The sequence below is a fragment of the Camelina sativa genome, chromosome 3 (genome assembly GCF_030686135.1).
Source record: "Camelina sativa cultivar CO46 ecotype springtype chromosome 3, ASM3068613v1".
Lineage (NCBI taxonomy): Eukaryota > Viridiplantae > Streptophyta > Magnoliopsida > Brassicales > Brassicaceae > Camelina > Camelina sativa.
Window position 1 is genome coordinate 14,568,357 of NC_141882.1, and position 18,689 is coordinate 14,587,045.

General features: G+C 32.4%; 2 protein-coding genes across 3 annotated transcripts; one reads left to right on the top strand and one right to left on the bottom strand.

The window, feature by feature from the left end:
- Positions 1-712: 712 nt before the first annotated feature.
- On the bottom strand, positions 713-2,382 carry LOC104777243 (pinoresinol reductase 1). Its single transcript, XM_010501453.3, has 4 exons — positions 1,782-2,382; positions 1,431-1,671; positions 1,147-1,350; positions 713-1,012 (listed from the first exon to the last, which is right to left on the bottom strand). Exons 1-4 carry the CDS (start codon positions 2,130-2,132, stop codon positions 852-854), a joined length of 957 nt encoding a protein of 318 aa, XP_010499755.1. The 5' UTR covers positions 2,133-2,382; the 3' UTR covers positions 713-851.
- A 12,519-nt stretch (positions 2,383-14,901) lies between these two features.
- On the top strand, positions 14,902-18,683 carry LOC109132270 (uncharacterized). Of its 2 annotated transcripts, none has more exons than XM_087504754.1 (3): positions 14,902-14,985; positions 15,512-17,746; positions 17,828-18,683. In XM_087504754.1, the coding sequence occupies exons 2-3, from the start codon at positions 15,706-15,708 to the stop codon at positions 18,595-18,597; spliced, it is 2,811 nt and encodes a 936-aa protein (XP_087360880.1). In that variant the 5' UTR covers positions 14,902-14,985; positions 15,512-15,705; the 3' UTR covers positions 18,598-18,683. The 2 variants fall into 2 exon arrangements, with proteins under 2 accessions (XP_087360880.1, XP_019099337.2); XM_019243792.2 differs by lacking the exon at positions 14,902-14,985 and adding an exon at positions 15,054-15,356.
- The last annotated feature ends 6 nt before the right edge of the window (positions 18,684-18,689 follow it).

The window sequence follows — 18,689 nt, forward strand, 5'->3', positions numbered from 1 at the left end:
AGAGATGATGAACTTAACGTTTTATGGTTTGGAGGTTCTTGCGTATCGTTTTCCCCAATTGTGGTGATTTGTTGTTGAGAAGCTTTTTCCGGCTGCGATTCAGCTTGCTCAGGGAGTTAGGTTGGCTAGCTATGGCTGTTTTAGCTAGGATTTATCGCGATATTGGTGTCTTGGAAGAGCATCTCGCTGGTAGTAGGGAAAAAGAGACGGTGGTGAAAGTCTCCGTTTCAGTTTGTGAAGGTTTGGGCCTTAGAGAGAATCATGGAGTTTCAGCCACCAGGCCAGCCAAGTCAGTTAGAGCCCTTTGAACCACGTATAGCACGGTGACACCAACATACTGATAATGGTGGCGGTCAGGATGTGTCCTTGAAGATATTAGAGCGGTTGTGAACTCGGCCAAAGAAAGCTTTGAGTTTTGACTATAGTCCCTGTGAATAACTTCAAATTCCAAAGTTTTAAGTGGAAAATGACTGTTGCATTCGTGTAATAAGACCTGATGAGACCACTGTAGGCTTTGGTCGGTGTTTGAGGTTCGCAAAACTGGTTGAGTTTTTTTTTTCCATAAATTAAAAGGTAGGGTTCAATCAATAGAGTTATCATCTCCATGTATTGTTGTTCTTGTATTGGTTGTTACTTGTTAATCATAACAAAAAGAAATATATCAACTACTATTTTTTATCTTTATGTTTGCATTCTACTGGTAAATCAATTATTAATTAGAAAAATAGGGAGGATATATTTTTATTGCATGAATCAAGTTTTGCATATCACAGAACAAATATGAATATAAAACATCGTCAAACTTTTGATATTTGTATCTAGAATAGCTAGATATAATTTGATCAAATTAATCAGAGAAACATTCTTAAGTAATCAACCATGCGTTTGTACTTCACGTCCGGATAAAGAGAAGAAGCTTCTTCGTCTTCTCCGACTTCGTGATCAGTGAGACATCCTTCGTAGAAGATGTGATAGAAATGTCCTATCCCCGCTTGGTGTGGAATCTCCATTTCTACATTATGTTACAAGGAAACAATTTTGTTTTTTATATGTAGGCTTTATTTTCCAAATGGACCTTAACCTGCCCATTAAGTTATATAATATACATATATATATATATATATGTTACACCATGATTAGACTTACGTTCAATGTTGGTAAGGAAGTCTTTGGCAGAAATATTGGTTTTCTCCAGTTCATTTCCAGTAAGCTTTTCCCATATCTGAACTAATTCGAGCTGCGTGAGAACGTTGTTGGGAGGTCTGATGTTCACGGTTTTGTTTAATGTCCGCGGATCATTTAGCGTCTTTGCAGTATATTTTGCGATATCATCCTCATCCGCAAACACCACTATGCAATAAAACGGCCAAAAATTGATTGGTATAAAATTTAATATTGAGAGAGAGTGATCGAGAAACTTTCTTATTTACCTTTAACATTTCCATCACCGTAGATATTAACTTTTTCCTTTGGAGGAAGTAAAGTTACCATTTGAGATAAGTTCCCGACAAAATAAGCGGCAAAGCAAGCACCCACAACGTAAGTGTATGGGATTCCGGCAGCCTCTATGGCCTGACGCACTTCCATTTTTTGGTCGAAGGTTTCTCTTCCGGGCGGTAGTGCGTGTCCCATACGCGGTGGATCCATACCAAACTCAGATGGTAAAAACCGCTGAAAATATTGAGTTTTACGTATATAGTTAAAAAATAAATAATCTTCGATTTGTTTCAGTCTTAGGTTAAAACCAATAAATCTTAACCGTTACATTTAATCATTTATACCTTAACGTTACCAGCCTCTTTGATGGCTTCGACGAGCTTGAGCTGGACAAGGATGTTGTGGCTACGGAAGTGAACGCCAGACATGGCGGAGACTACGACGTCAACAAGTTTGACGGCGGAGACGAGGCTCTGGTGGTCTGAGAACGAAGCTTCAACGATATGTGCGCCGAGTTTCTTGAAAGAGAGGATGAGTTGGACTTTCTCGACGTCAAGACCAATCTCCGGCCGCTGCAAAACGTAAGTTTCGTGACCTTCAGCCAAACACGCCCTTACTATCCTCTTCCCTATGTACCCAGTCGCTCCCACCACCAAAACACGCGTTTTCTCGTCGTGTTTGCTTTCTGATCCCATTTTGTTAATTTGTCTTTCGATCTATATGTTTTTGTAGATCGAGTCTCGCTTGGTTGTGTATTTATATAGGCAGGAAAGTCTATATACATATGTATATGTGTGTTTGTACAGCTAATGGATTATGTTATGCATTATAAGTAAAGATATCAACAATTGATATAATGCCTATCAAAGAAAAGATGTCTTTTTTTATTAATACTTTTCTCACCTGAATTTTTCAAAAGAATAATTAGGTGAACAAAATATACCCTTTACTTATTTTTTAATGCCTTAATATTAGGTAATCCACAATTAGTAAATAAGATCTCTATTTCGAATACTATATACAGTAAAACTTATATAAATTAATACTCGATAGGGTTTATCAAAAAAAAAAAATTAATAAACACTATACACTAATATTAATAACATCTTGCGGTCCAAAGTCGTTTTGGTATAAAAATTAACAAAATTCGATGAAGTAGTAAGATAATATTTAAAAAAAAAACTATTATCTTATTATATAAACTTTGGTTCTCAAAGTTAGTAACTCACCAGATCGTGACACGTGTTAGTTTTAACGATTAGAGATCAAAGTTAAAAACTCATCAGATCGTGACATGTGTCAATTTTAACGATTAAATATCAAATGTAGTAATTCATCAGATCGTGACAAGTGTCAATTTTAATAATCAGAAATCACAGTTTTCAAGCAAAGCATAAGATAATTATAATTTTATTATATTAAAAAAAAAAAACAATTAAGATAAATATACTATGTGCCATCCATATCAAAGTTTCACTGTTACAAAGATTTTCAACCACTACATGGTAAAATAAATATACTATGTACCATCCATATTTGGTCGTATAGTTATAATATATAACATGTCTTTGTTTGCACAATAAAACAGATAGTGACACGTGTTAGTTTCAACGATTAGAGATCAAAGTTAAAAACTCACCAGATCGTGACATGTGTCAATTTTAACGATTAAATATCAAAAGTAGTAATTCATCAGATCTTGACAAGTGTCAATTTTAACAATCAGAAATCACAGTTTTCAAGCAAAGCATAAGATAATTATAATTTTATTATATTTTAAAAAACAACTAAGATAAATATACTATTTGTCATCCATATCAAAGTTTCACTGTTACAAAGATTGTCAACCACTACATGGTAAAATAAATATACTATGTGTCATCCATATTTGGTCGTATAGTTATAATATATAATATGTCTTTGTTTGCACAAAAAAAAAATTATGTCTCTATGGTTAGCCAATTTCGGACACTGAGTACTCCTACAAGATTTGTGAAGGCACATGCGAAGAAAACGAAGCATGAAAAACCGATTGGCATGAAGTATTTTTTTTATTATTTTAAAAATCTTATTATATAAAGTTGGGTTTTCAAAGTAGCCATTAAGATGATTATGACATGTGTAAAGTACACTGATGAGATGTTGACACGTGTCAAAAAATTATTATTTTTCAAAACAATTAATTAAGAAAATAATATTAAATCTAAATAAAGTTACATGTTTATATCTAAAAAAAGATTCTAAATCAAAAATAAAAATTAACAAAACTTATCTATTTTCCATTGTAGGTTACTTATATTATACGTGTTTTCTCAATAACATTTTGACATGTATAAACAAAAAAGTAATTCATTAAGCATGTATATTATTATTAATAAATAAATAGAATAACAAATTTAAAAAGAATAACATAAGTTATGTCAAAAAAATTATTTTTTTTGAAACATAATAGGAAATCTAATTAAGAAAATAACATTATATCTACATAACATTACATGTTTATATCGAAAACTTTGATTTTTTTTTAATATATAACTTTGCCTATCTATTGCATGGGTCTTTGATTAGTGCGGGTTTTTCAATAGAAGCTATCAGGTGCAATGGAATGAAATCGAAGTATATAATGGAGACACTGATGGAGGTTCCAAAAGTGATTCTACAGATAGTAGCATTATAAGTTTGGAAGATAAGTTGGTGGTTGATGTTTCTGATCAAAATTTAGAGTTGTCTTTTGTGAATAATGTTGATGATTCCGGTGAAACAAGAGCTGCTTGATCGAGTAATTGAGAAGCGGTTTTAAATTTGGGAAGTTGGAACGATATACCATTTTAAAATTGGTTTCAAACCGGATTTATTTGGTTTTCTATCGGACTAGGTTCGTAAACCGTTTAAGTCAAATATATGGAGAAATATATGAGAACTTTTGATTCGGGTAAAAATAAGTTGAGAATTTATGATTCGACAATATTTGAGACGATGTCATAGCTTTAAGTTGTTTTGGTACAATTGGATACTTGTGAAGAGTAAATAGGTCGTTGATCATTAACATGATTCTGATATATGTCATGTTTTGGATTGTATAAAAAGTTTTTATTTTGCATATCAGAATTATCTAAGACTTATATATACCATCCTGATTATAATTTTCAAATTTTTATTTTTATTATATTATATTAACTTTCTTTCAATTTCTCAACTTTTATTGGGTTAGTCACAAAATCATTGTAATCGAGTAGATAATTTTCACGAGTTGTTCATCCAAAATAACTTTGGAGTAAAAAAAAGCTTCATGGTTAAAGAAATTATGTCACAAAACAATTTTAGTAATTATAAGAACTATAAGTACGCCAAAATGAAAGTAAAGCAACATAAATTTTGGAATTTGAGAATAATAATATTTGTAATGATGAGTATTTGGCAAAAGTTTTAGTGGTATATAATTTAGCTTTAGATTACTGTAATAATTGTTATAATAAATTTAAAATATATAACTATAAATAAATATACGAAGGTAAATACAAATATTTTCTAACTTAAATTATTTATATATTTACTTTAGGAAATAAAATTTCTTTATATATTTTCTAAAAATTGTTTAAGGTTTAAGATTTATTTTTTTAAACAATTTTTAAACCCGCATATCGTGCGGGCCCTTATCTAGTATAAATATATGGTCTCATAAATATCTATATATAGATTTTTGAAGTACATTTTGGGTTCTACCCTTTTAATTTTGTTTATTTAAAATTTTAGTCCCTACAATATTGCACTAAAAGCTATAAGTAAAATATGGTAAATTGATAAAATCATTTTTTTTTATAGAAACTAATTAGTTCTACTTAAATTCTTTATTAATAGCAAATTTCTTTTCTATATATGTGTCCCAAAATAAAAAAAATAGAAAAATCAATCATTAAACTGTATATAATGGAAAATAAACAATCAGTTAAATTAAATAATTATATATCAAACAAAACATTAATATAGTATTATTTTAAATAAATAAACATATTATTCTGATTAATTATATATTATACAAACATGTATAATTCATAATTTTAGTGTTTTATCCTGCTAAAATTATAATACTTTAAGAATAATTGTATCACCGCTTAAATATTAAAAATTAAAAATATATAATTTATTACGAAATTAAATACCGCTAAAAAAATATAAATAAAATTAAATAATTGTCCCTTAATGTACCACAGGTTAAATCTTAGTCATAAATTAATAAATATATAAAATTACACACGTATATATATATATAAGTTGATATTTTAATGTATGTTTTTAATATTTTTTAAAACTAAATTTTTGTTAGAACTCATCTCTATTAAATGACTATTGTGTTGTGTTTTTAAAATTATGTATCGTTGTAGTATATTCTATAATAATGTCATAAAATAACTAAAATTATGTAAGTTTTTGGTTTCTAAATATGCATTCTTTCTATTTTGATAGTCTTATATACTATTAAAATACTACAGTTGAAGTTATTAATTGTAAATTTGAATTCATCTATAGTTTTTTAATTTTTATTGTTAAAAAAGATTGTTCTAAATATTGAAAAAAACAAGTCCACCATCCAAAAGACTAGTCTTATTTGTATTTTTTTTGACAATAACTAGTCTTATTTGTATAAATGAACTCAATTCGTATTTTCTGAAATTTTAGTATTTAATTAAAACAAACCTAGCTCTTTGTAAATTATAATTTATAAACATATGATATTATATAGGTGGAATCCTAAGTCTCTCAATAATTTGACTAGTTATATTTATAACTAATGGTCTCACGACACCTGATGATTCCAATAGACCTTTCTGACAGCGATTATTGTTCTAACTCGCGACATGTTTTGGTGGGTATTCGCTAATACTTTAACAGAGATTAATTAGCATACTTTTGACAAAACAGTTTAATTTTTTACTTTTTAGCATACTTTTGACAAAACAGTTTAAACTAAATATGACATAACTGTCTTGACTTTAGAAAAAACAATTCACCAACTCTTCTCTACTGGGAATTTGACAACAAGTAAGCGTGAGCAGATTTTTCTCTCCATAATTTATTTCTTACCAGAAAAAAAAAGCCTATATCTGCATGCATTCATTTACGAAGCATTCGTTTGAAATTCTAGCTATATTTATTCAGTTCTAATGGTCACAAATAATCCCCTAATCGTGTATTCGTACACACAAATTGGTATTTTGTTGTTGTTGTTGTTGTTACACTTCGATGGTCCGGCATATATATATATATATATATACACACATAATTACATAAATTAGTTAAAGGTATGTAATAGATTAAAAACAATAGATTATTCGAAGGTGTACTAGTTTTGTAAATCTCTAAATGCTCCGAAGTTGGTGAACTGTCGGTGTTATAGATTATGATCCACACGCGGTGCAATCTTGTGAGTCCCATCCAAGTAGTTCAACCTTATTTTGTGATGTGTAGCTTATAAGTGACCATCTGGCCCTTTTACACAATTTCTTCAGATTCAAGCTTTTGACTATTGGTTTTTATATTATTCTTGGCAATGAAGTTATAGTCCTTATTTGTTCACCTATTCTCGACATTCATCGTATGAAAGATGAAAAATTAAATTGTGAAGGATGAAAAATTAAACTATAGACAACGAAATAATAAGGAACTTAAGAATTAAACCTCGACTGCTAACGCAGTTTATTGTGTTTATTTGTGTTGACATGTAACGTTTACAAAATCAAACGCCAAGTGAAGTCAAGTGGGACTGTCGGAGTTTCTTCTTTTGTTTGAGTTTTGCGATTCAAGTTCTTTTTTCTAATTAGAACACTCAAACAAAATAAATAAATACAAAAATGCATACGACAACCTACAATTCAATATTCTAAGAAATCTGTTATTTATAGCTTATTATTACTACAGTTCACCAAATATCAATAAACAGCAGAAAAAGAAAAGACTGATGACGATGAGAAAATTTAACTCTACGTCATGCGATTTTTATAGTGTTTTTCTTCTGTCAACCTCGCAACAAACCATGGTGATAGATTTACATACCAACAGTTTAATTTTAAATTAACTATTATAAATCAAAGACAACAAAAACACTAGTTAAAACTGGTCAATCGATAAGAAACTGTATCATCTTAGTTAAAACTCAAAAAATATATACGATTAGTTGTGTATATTTGACAATAATGTGTAGACTTCTAAATTACGAATTCCGATTAATATTTACACAAAAATATATACGATATTTCCGGTCAAATAGAAAATATATATTTGGAATGAAATGGAAATGTGAATGAGAAACATGAGATTACTGATTACGTGCCTTTTTCTCCAAGCGGGACTGTCGACTATATAAAAATAGAAGATAATGGGAGAAAAACAATTATGACAAATCGACAAGAGAAGAAGGACGATGGTGTTTGGTGAGAGCACCACGATTAGTTGTGCGTGGTGCCATGTGTTAATATTTTGTGTTATATCCTTAGAGAAAGAAATCATTCTTTCTAATAGTATTTTTGTTTATTTAAATTTGTGTTATGTCGTTATAACATTGTTACAGTTTCAGGTTTTGAACAGAGATGGAACCGTACGATGAAGTGCGCAGTTTTAATAGTGACAAAATCATATACCTACGACTATCATGTAAATACCATTCAAAGTTTCGCTCAATATTCAAAATATTGGTAAAGATTAGTTGGATGTTTTGGATCACACCTACACCCTAATTGAGTAATTGGAGGAGATACAACATGTTAAAGTAAGATTTAGCATATGAAATATGCATGTAATACTAAGATTTAGCATATTAAATATTATATATTCAAATAAATATATTAAATAAAACAAGGCATTATATTTTCACCCTAATGTTTTGGTGGATACTCGATCTTATTAGTTTATAAGAGAATTCTTCACCGGATTACTCAGTTGGATTTGTTGAATAATGTTTTAGTCGATAATTCCAAAATTTGCAGTGTCGGTGTATTTGTTGAACCATCTTTAGCAAAAGTAATGTCTTTGTTTAAAAGCCAACCGGTTTAAGTTTATGCATAATTCTTGACTAAAGTCAGTTGTAGATTAAATAAAGAAAAGCAAAGTCTATAATCTTCTCGAAAACATGCACATTCAAACTTAAGTTAACAATGTAAACTCAAATGTCAAATGCCAAATCTTATGACTTTTAAACTTACATAAAATATTAATAAATTAATTAGTAAGAATTCAACAAAAGTAGTTGGAATCTAGAAGTTAATTAAGTAATGGAACTTTATGATCTGCATCTGACATCTGTCGATGTTCATCACTACACTACCAACAGGGCAACATGCAACAGCTACGCCCGGATTCTTATATCTTATAGGCTCTTGATGGGCCTTATAACGTAAATCAAGCCCATACTTAAAAAGACTTATTTAATCACCTAAATAAATTTGACTATTTTAGTGATATCTAAATAATTCTGATTCTTTAGTGATATCTTAATACTTTATCTACTAACCATCAACAAATTTTTAATTAACAATATATATATATATATATATATATATATATATATATATTTAGTTTGTATTTAAACTTAGGTTGCATAAAAAAACTAGGTGGGATGTTTCCTTCTCATTTTGAGATAAAATTTCTTGAAAACGGGGATCACATAAATGTAATTTCTAAAAATCTTAATTTAAAAACATAATGTTGAACATTTAGTGATATATTAAATTATTTTCAATCAATAGTAATATCTTAATATTTTATCTACTGCTTATCTAATAATTAACATATTTTTATTAATAATATTTCTTTTTAGTTAGTACTAAAACTTAGTTGCATTGAAAACTCCCTCCTATGTTTCTTTCTCATTTTGGAATCGAAATCTCTTCAAAACTTTCGAAAGCACTATATAAATAAAATTTATAAAAAACTTAAACAACGAAATCTTGAATTTTTAATTAGGAATAATATATATATATACATGACAACCCGTCCCGCGGACCTTACTAGTCTCCCGCTAACTGTCCCAACGGACATTAAGCTGGCCTTGTAGGGCATCGATCATAACCCCTCATCGTAGAAATGAAATTAATCATCCAAATCCACCAGTAGGTTATTGGTGCGCCAGACGTTTCTCGAACCCTGGTCCCTGATCAATTGGTGACAGATTGTTCTGTGGGAAGGTTGTTAAAGGGTGGGGACCAGAGTTCGAGGAACATCTGGCGCACCAATAACCTACTGGTGGATTTGGATGAATAGTTCCTCTCCACGATGAGAGGTTATGATCGATGCCCTGTAGAGCCAGCTCGGGGTCTATGGGGTAAGCTAGCGGTGGGATAGTGGGGTCACGAGACAGGTTGTCATATAAAAACTCAATTGGTACAGCTTGTCCAGTGAGAAGGTTATTAAAGGGTGGGGACCATGGTTTGAGTAACGCTAGGCGCACCAATAACATATTGATGGATTTGGATGAATAGTTCCTGTCTACGGTGAGGGGTTATGATCAATTCCCTGTAGGGCCAGCTTGGGGCCTATGGGAACAAGCTAGCGGTGGCTAGTGGGGTCCACGGGACGGGTTGTTACAAGTACATATGGTATTTTGTAAGTTTTTAAAACATAATGTTGAACCCAAAAGATACTCTAATTGATTTCTAAGTATATAAATTACTAGTGCTTATTTCTTTTCTTTTTCTAGTAACTTTTGTAATTCCTTTCTATTATCATTTTTTTCAATCTAAAAGTTGGTTGTAATTCCTTTTGAATTATTTTAATCTAAAAAAACATTATGTTGAACAAAAGATTACTGTGATTAAATTTGAGGAAATAACTTAGTTGTCTTAGTCACCTAGATAAATTTGAATTTTTAGTGATATCCTAAATAATTTTGAATCTTTAGTGATATTTTACTATTATATCTACTATTTATATAATCATTAACATATATTTTCAATTAAAAATCTTTGTTTTTTTTACAAAAGTTAGAATTAAAACTTAGGTTGCATTGTATACTTTCTCCAATATTTATTTTTTATTTTATAATCATAATATCTTTAAAAACCGGGGAAAATATCATTTAAATAGAATTCAGAAAAATCGTAATAAAGAAACACGACAGAATTTTGACTTTTTAATTACAAATAATATATAAAGAAATATTAGTAGATGATTATAGATCCAAAAAGAATAAAGAAAATAGTTATCTTATTATATAAAGCTTGATGTCAAAGTCACTCATTAACATGATCATGATACGTGTTAATTGTATCATTCAGATGTTGACACATGTCAATTCTAAATTTATGATTTTTTTTTAAAAAAAAATGTAAAATTCAAAACCTACCCTAAAAAGGTTTTATATAAAAGTAAAACCTAATTTTATTTAAAATCTTTTAAAGAGAAAAAACCTTTGCAAACCTCCAAATGTAAAACATAACTATTAATAGTTTTAAAAATATTAAAAGGCAATTATAAGAAAATTATAAAATTTAAACAGCTTTAAAATTTTGAAAAGATCATTATGAGGAAATTATATATATATATATATATATATCATAAATTCGAAATTTTTAATATAGTTTATTTATTTTAATTTTAAGTTGCTAATTTTACAAAAAAATAATTACACTTTAATATAAGATACAAAAATAATTGTGAAAATATAAAATTAATTATTGTTTCTAAAAATATGTAAATACTCACCTTTACATAAAGAAAAAGATGGTTAAAGTAAAAAAAATAGATCGTCGCATATTTTTTTTCACCAGTCAAATAATTTATTCAAAAAGACTGCTATTGTAATATATAAGATAAGAGTATGTAATATTAATGCGTTTTTGTAATTAGAAAAATGTTAAAGTGAAAGGACATATAATAGGTTATTTAATGTGTTCATAAAGACAATTTGTTGATAGTAGTAAAGACTTAAGAGTATATTTTAACAGTAAAATATATTTGTGTGTACAAATACACTTTTAGTGGTAATGTATATAGTAGATTTGTAAATGAATATACATAATAGCAAAAACAAAACAACTATTTTCTATAACTAAAAGTTTATCTCTTTACTTTTATACATTGTTTTTACTTATGAAAATAATCAAATATATATTCATTGTTAAATTTAATTTAATTTTAATAACTTTGAACTCATCTACAACTATTTTCTTTAACTAAAAGTGTATCTATTTACTTTTTTTTTCAACCAAACAATAATTTATAAGGAAATTCCTCGATTAGTTGTCCAAGCTTCAGAGATAAGAGAACGCGAAGTACAGACAAGACAATCTGCCTTCGTATTTGACGCACGCGGGATCCAAGAGATATAGAATTGTGGGAAGGACTCCAGCGAGTTAAACTCATCGAGCAGGTTGGAGAAGGACAACCAATCTTCATGGACTGCACAATAGTGAGTAACTCAGCACAATCAATCTCGAAATGTTGACAAGCGATCCCTGCAGCATGTATCCGCTCCATGACCCACAACAACGCTTCTAACTCTGAATGTAGGGGGAGGGGCTCCGTCTTAGACACTTGGCCTCCTACAACAAGGTTCGCTCCTCACCAACGCAACACCACCAACCCAATCTTAAATGCACATTGGTTGCTTTCCAAGAACCATCAATCGTACAACCAGGTGAAGAAACCTGGACATCCGAAGACGGAGATAGAGCTGACATGACCGCTGTAAAAGAAAGCGCCTCTTCCCAGGCTAACTTATCACCCAAAGCCTGAGCAATTATATCATTCGCCTCGATCTCTAAACTTTGATTCTTTTTTTATGGCCTTCCAGATTGCCATTAAAATCCATGGTAATTGAAGAAATTGATCAGGATCACCCTGTTGAAAGGCACTCCTCTAAAAAACAAAATCAAAATTCGAGTACACTGACTCATATGGAAAACACTCTCACGAGACGAAAGTCGGAGATAAATCCCAAACTTCACACGAACGAGGGCATTCAAAGAAAACATGATTAATATTCTCAACCGCAGAGTCGCATCTTTTACACCAAATATCATATTGGACAACTACGTGTATCAATTTATTTTTATAGATAGTTTTTACTAACTCAAAATATTTATTTAATATTCTCTGTTAAATTTAATTTTATTTTAAAAACTCTAAACCCGCACATCGGGTGGGTCATAATTAGTGAGTTAGAAAGTTTAAGGAACTATCAATAATGAGAGAGAAAAAAAAATAAAACTGCCATCAAACAAAAAAACAAAGATACAATAAAGTATTGTAATTTTAGAAAAAAAAACATGGTATATTTAAAAAAAGACATGCGATTTTAATAACTAACTAGATTCGGACCCGCACTTACGTGATCAGTTATTTTTGCATAATTTTTTTATAAAATATAATTGTCAAGTGATCACACCCGTCTAATATGTCTAATTACAACGTTTATTTTTTTTTTGACCCAGAAAACCCTATTCCTCGTAATTCACATGAGTAAATAGTATGTTCACATATGTTCTGGTTGAATTCTTGTACTCAAAATTATCGTCCCGTATTTTGTCATACATGAATATACCCACACAAAATTCTCATAACCTGATTATTATGGAACTAATTTGAACGATTTCATAAAATATAATAAATCTGTTGTTTAATCTTTTTTTCTGCTTTATATGTAAATTGGGTCAGTTTGGCAACATGGATATTTGATATGATTTTTTTAATAAACTCTTTAAGTGTATTTCCCAATTAATAGTATAGATTTCCTTCAATTATTGAATGAGATATTCTTTAGTTATATTAATGACAATTTAATGTAAATAATATAGTATGAGAAGGGCAAATAATAAAATAGGATATAAAATATTTTATATAGGAGACACCAAAAGGTATTTTATTAAGGAGAATTATATTAATTTAGATTATTAGTTTTTTTAAATAATGTATGTGTCCGTAATTGATGGAGAAATAAAATTACAAAATTGTTTTGTGAGGGGGAAAACTATAATTGGTTATTAGATCCCTTATATAATTGGTCTTAGTTACCGTATTATATCACTGGATTTTATAAATTTTAATTGGTCATTAGATCCCTATATATCTCAGCTATTGGTATAATATTATTACTTAGCTTGTTATCATTTTTATTGAACTGAATTTTCTAAATTTTAAAATTTATGTAAAAACACTGTAACTACATATTTATATATAATGTTTAACTACATGGTTATCCAATCATTTCAATTGGTGATCATATGTTCTTTTGGGCAAATATAGTTATTGTTTTTAGTAAAAGAATAAACATTGAGCGAGTTTCAAATGATCTTCGATTCTTTCACCATTAGAGTTTTATTAAATTATTAGAAAGATAACATTATTTATATTTCTGAAAATATGATTTTAAATAGATATATTTTTTAGATCTCATAATATAGTTATATTATTATATTACAATACATAATGAAATTAATTTAATTTTGAAAATATGTAGGGGTAATATTTATCAATTTTGAATAATGTTTACCAATTTTAGAATTTATAGGAGCAAAATATTATGTATATAAATAAATTGAATAGCAGTGGCAGTTGACAAAATATATATATATATATATATAGCAATGGCAATTTTATGTAATTTTATGGAATACTAAGGGTGAATAATAAATTGGCTACGGAGCTCTCTGGCGACGACACGTCAGCTTTTTCTCCAGAATGCTTTTCTTTTAATATATAGGGGATGTGTAATACAAGAAAACAACTTGTTACAAAATAAAATGGCGAACATCTAACCCAAGAAAACATGTAATTTGATGACAAGAATTATAAGAAAACTTGAGATCCGGCGAGATTGTAATGCCTTGACTGCCACCTTTCAGTGGACCCATATACATTCACAGTACATGAGCCCATCTTTCTTAAATGAGCCTCACGTCTTTCCATCTATATCCAGCGGTCGGTTTGCTACATCCGGGAAGCTTTAAAGATTTGCTACTGTCACTACAAATCACCACATAATCTTTCTACGTGTTTTGTCCTCATTTGCACAGTTCCGACAACCACTTCCCGAAAGGTTATCCATCCTGAGACTACTCCAGCTCAAGCACGCTTAACTTTGGAATTCTCTCAGGACCCTTGATCCAAAAGATAATTGCACTTTGATGACATACGTGGTCAAATCAATTCTCTTAAACTTCTCCGCAAGTTTTTGAAATCGGGGTGTCACAGAGATAAAAATGGATATCTCCCAATGTTGAAAAAAGAGAGATGACCCATCAATATACAAAGAGTTTGACCACATAAATTTGTTGAGAAAAAGAGATTGACAGTAACCGTGGTAAAAAAATCAATCGTAGCTCCACCACAATGTCGCCGAAAGGAAGAGAGAAAGGCGGTAAAAAAGAAGAAACAATGACGATTGTTGTTTTTATGGAGTCGATTGTGACATGACGGAAGAGACCGCGGTGCTTCATAGTTAGAAAATAGTATGGTGGAGGTAATAATGGAAATAAAGAAGGTGATAGAAATCAAAAAGAAAAGAAGAAGAAAAACAGGACAAACCTGAAAACTCCAACAAAAATACTATCCATGAATGTTAGTTTTTTTTATTTCTTTTTCCTTCGATGATTACTTTGTACATCTACTCTAATATATATACACGTAGAGTAACATTTTTTTTTTCTAAATAACTTTATAATACCTTTCTCTCATCTATTTTTTTTTTTTTTTCAATCTGAAAGTTGGTTTTGCTAATTCGATCACTATTATCTGCAAACTACTTTTTTTTTTTTTTTTTTTTTTCATTTCAAGTCAGCTCATAGCTGTAACAATAATAATTTTCTTGATAAAACTTCTGTAATTGACCCAAAAAAAGGAAGAAGATACAATTTTCACACCAATTGCAGTATACATCCTGCCATTAAAGCAAAGCTCCTCAGCCGCCGTTAGATCAAGAAAAAAACTCTGTAAATTTAGAGCCGTTGTGTGATTATATACAATACAACATCTCTACGGCGAAGCTGTCTTTCTTATAAATAGCTTTTAAAATTTTTATTTGCTTTTTTTTTTCTTAAAACATTCTAATTTTTTTTTCTTTTTCTTTTCGTCTCTACTGTTAAAGCGGGAAATTTTCTGAGGTCGACGTGCCGGTTAATTCCGCCGGAAAATTCGAAGAATCTCCGGCAATAGACTCGGCGGAGACGAAGATTTTGTGTTGTTAATCCTTTCCCCTTTGTGAATTTTGTTCTCTTACTGAAATCGAAACCCCCCCCCCCCCCCCCCCCCCCCCAAAAAAAAAAAAAAAACCCTAGATAAATGGATGAGTCTCGAGGATCTTCAGATCAAGAGGATGAACAAATTGTTCAAGTCAGAGAAGCTTTGATGTGTCCCGACGGCGAGAAATTCGAAATTTTACGGACGGCGAGGTTTTTAAACTACACGACGACTTCAATTCTCGACGACGATGTCTTCGAACTCCCTCTCGATGCGTTCGTGTCTAGACCGGAAGGGTTTGATCTGGAGGCGAAGGTCTCGTTTTCGGGTTGGGGATCTCCGTCGTTGAACTGGATCGAGTGGGTGAATGCTATGGCTGAGTTACACGAGAAGGTGTGGAAGAAATCTGGAGTTTACGAGGCGATTTTGTCGTCTAGGTATCAGATTAAGAGGCATGATGATTTGTTTATGGCCTTGATTGAGAAATGGTGTATTGAGACGAACACGTTTGTGTTCCCTTGGGGTGAAGCGACGGTGACGTTGGAGGATATGATTGTTCTTGGTGGTTTCTCTGTTACTGGGAACAATGCTTTGGCTCCGGTTAAACGAGGAGGTATGAAGGAAGTGGAGGAGAAGATGAAGGCGGCTAAGCGTGGGATCGAGGCGAATTTGGACAAGAGATGTTGTGGTGTTAGCTCTTGGATGAAAGACATGATGAACTCAGGGAGTGATATTGAGCATGAGGCGTTTATCGTTTCGTGGCTCTCGCGTTTTGTTTTCCCTAGTTCAGGTGATGTGTTGAGAGAGAAGTTGTTTCCGGCTGCGATTCAGCTTGCTCAGGGAGTTAGGTTGGGTTTGGCTCCGGCTGTTTTAGCTAGGATCTACCGGGATCTCGGTGTTTTGAAAGAGCATCTCAATGGTTGTAGCGAGAGAGAGACGATGGTGGTGAAGTCTCCGTTTCAGTTTGTGCAGGTTTGGGCTTTAGAGAGATTCATGTCGTTGCAGCCACCAGGCCAGCCAAGTCAGTTAAAGCCTGGTGAACCACGGATAGCGCGCTGGCATCATCATGGTGGCGGTCAGGATGTGTACGGCTACCCTGAGGATATCAGAGCGGTTTTGGACTCGGCCAAAGAGAGTTTTGATTATCGTCCATACACAAAGCCTGTGGTTAACTTCAAATTCCCAAAGTTTTATGTGGAAGATGACTGTTGGGTTCGTGTAAAATCTGATGAGACTGTTGTAGCCTTTGGTCGGTGTTTGAGGTTCGCTAAACTGGTTGGTTTAGATTGCATTGAACGTTATCATCCTCACCGTGTGGCATTGCAGTTTGGTTATGATCAGGATGTTCCCGGCGTAGTTCCAGCTAGAACTGAGACGCCGGAATTGGCCTGGAAAGATTATATCCGTCCGATTGCTGATGGAATGTTGTACTTTCCTGCCCGACTCCATGAGGCTGATGTAACGGTTCGGTACATTCGGTGGTGGAAGCCTTCTGTGGCGGTGTTGCAGTCTGAGGCCAAGACAATTTCTCATATGCTTTGGGCTTCACATCCAAAGCAGAAACAAGTGACTACAACAGCGGCTGTAACAACCGAAACGAAGGCAATATCTCTTTCTCCAGGGAAGTGGAAAACATCAGCTGCAAAAGCTGAGGGAAAAGGTCAAGAAGTGGTAAAGAAGAGGGAAACGGAGACAAAAATCGAGACTTCTGTTACTGGATCAAAGATCGAGGTGAGTAGAGCAGATGGTCGGAGCCATGACAGTAGTAGCTATGCAGGGAGTCTCACAGGTTCAGAGCAAGCAACTAAGCATCCTTTAAAGAAGCCTGAATGGGTTCAGAGATCATCACCTAAACCGAAAAAGAGCCCGGATAGAAGTTCTGATAAGCCTGAATGGGTTCAGACATCATCAGCTCGATCGACCAAGAGCTCTGATAAGCCTAAATCGGTTCAGAGATCATCACCTAGATCAACAAAGAGTCCTGATAGAAGCTCAGGAAGAGCAGCGGATGATGTTAAGGATCTTAAGGGAGCTCTCAGGGGCTCGGGGGAAACAAGGAGTCAGGGTCATGTCACGTTTCAGCTTCCTAGCTCTCCTGGGAGATCTCCATCCAAGGCACATACGTTGTCGCCAAAGCAAAACGGTAAAATGATATGCTCTCATGTTCAGGTCTCACTGTTGATTCCCTTGTTTCTGGATTGACGTCTTGCTTTTTTCATAACAGGTTCTCCTGTCAAAAAACCAAGAATGCTACCTCGGGTAGCAGACTTAGCCAAAGGATCGAGCTCTTCTCCTCGGGTTCCAAGACATACATCCTCTGTTCCTCTTCCTCCAATGCGAGAGAACTACAGAACGCACCACAATTCCACAAGCTCACGAGTTTCAAAAGAATCGAACACGTCACCAAATTTTAATGGTTCTCCTTCAAAGAGGAAGTCACCAAGATCTCCTGAAGCTGTTAACTCGCGTGGTCACACAAATCCCCCAAGCCCGCGAGTTTCAAAAGGTCCGTACTGGTCATCTCCTTTATCTGGATCTTCTTCTTCAACGAGGATGAAGCAACCAAGATCACCTGAAGCTTTCAGTTCGCGTGGTAACAACAATCCCACACACCTCCGGGTTTCAAAAGAAAAGACCACGTCCCCATCTGATTCCGGTTCTCCTTCATCAACGAGGAAGAACTCATCAAGACCCTCAGAAAATGTCAACTCGTGTGGTAATTCATCATCTGGAGACAATTCTGTTGTGAAGAGAAATACTGACACAAGCATCACAGTTTCCAATCAAGAATCACCAAGAAAAAATCAACTCGATATCAGCAAGGCTAACAAGTTACTGGAAGAGATGGCGACTGTGCAGGAGCAAGTTGGCGAAGATGGTGTAGTGACGTATCAGATACCAAAGCAACAGTTCGAGAATCTAAGCAAAGGGGTCCATGATGTTCTACATGATCTTCAGTCGATTAAATTTGCATTGAACATACAGGATAACTAATGATGAATTATAGATCCTCATTCTCTCAGAATCTGTCTAAAAGACCTTAAAAGGAATCATCATCAATACAAAATAGTTTGAAATGAGATCCA

Coding starts and splice junctions, on each gene's coding strand:
- LOC104777243 (XM_010501453.3), bottom strand. CDS start 2,132: ATGGGATCAGAAAGCAAACACGACGAGAAAACGCGTGTTTTGGTGGTG. Junction 1,351..1,430: donor CGGTGATGGAAATGTTAAAG/GTAAATAAGAAA, acceptor TTTATTGCATAG/TGGTGTTTGCGGATGAGGAT. Junction 1,013..1,146: donor CTTCCTTACCAACATTGAAC/GTAAGTCTAATC, acceptor AACATAATGTAG/AAATGGAGATTCCACACCAA.
- LOC109132270 (XM_087504754.1), top strand. CDS start 15,706: ATGGATGAGTCTCGAGGATCTTCAGATCAAGAGGATGAACAAATTGTT. Junction 17,747..17,827: donor GTTGTCGCCAAAGCAAAACG/GTAAAATGATAT, acceptor TTTTCATAACAG/GTTCTCCTGTCAAAAAACCA.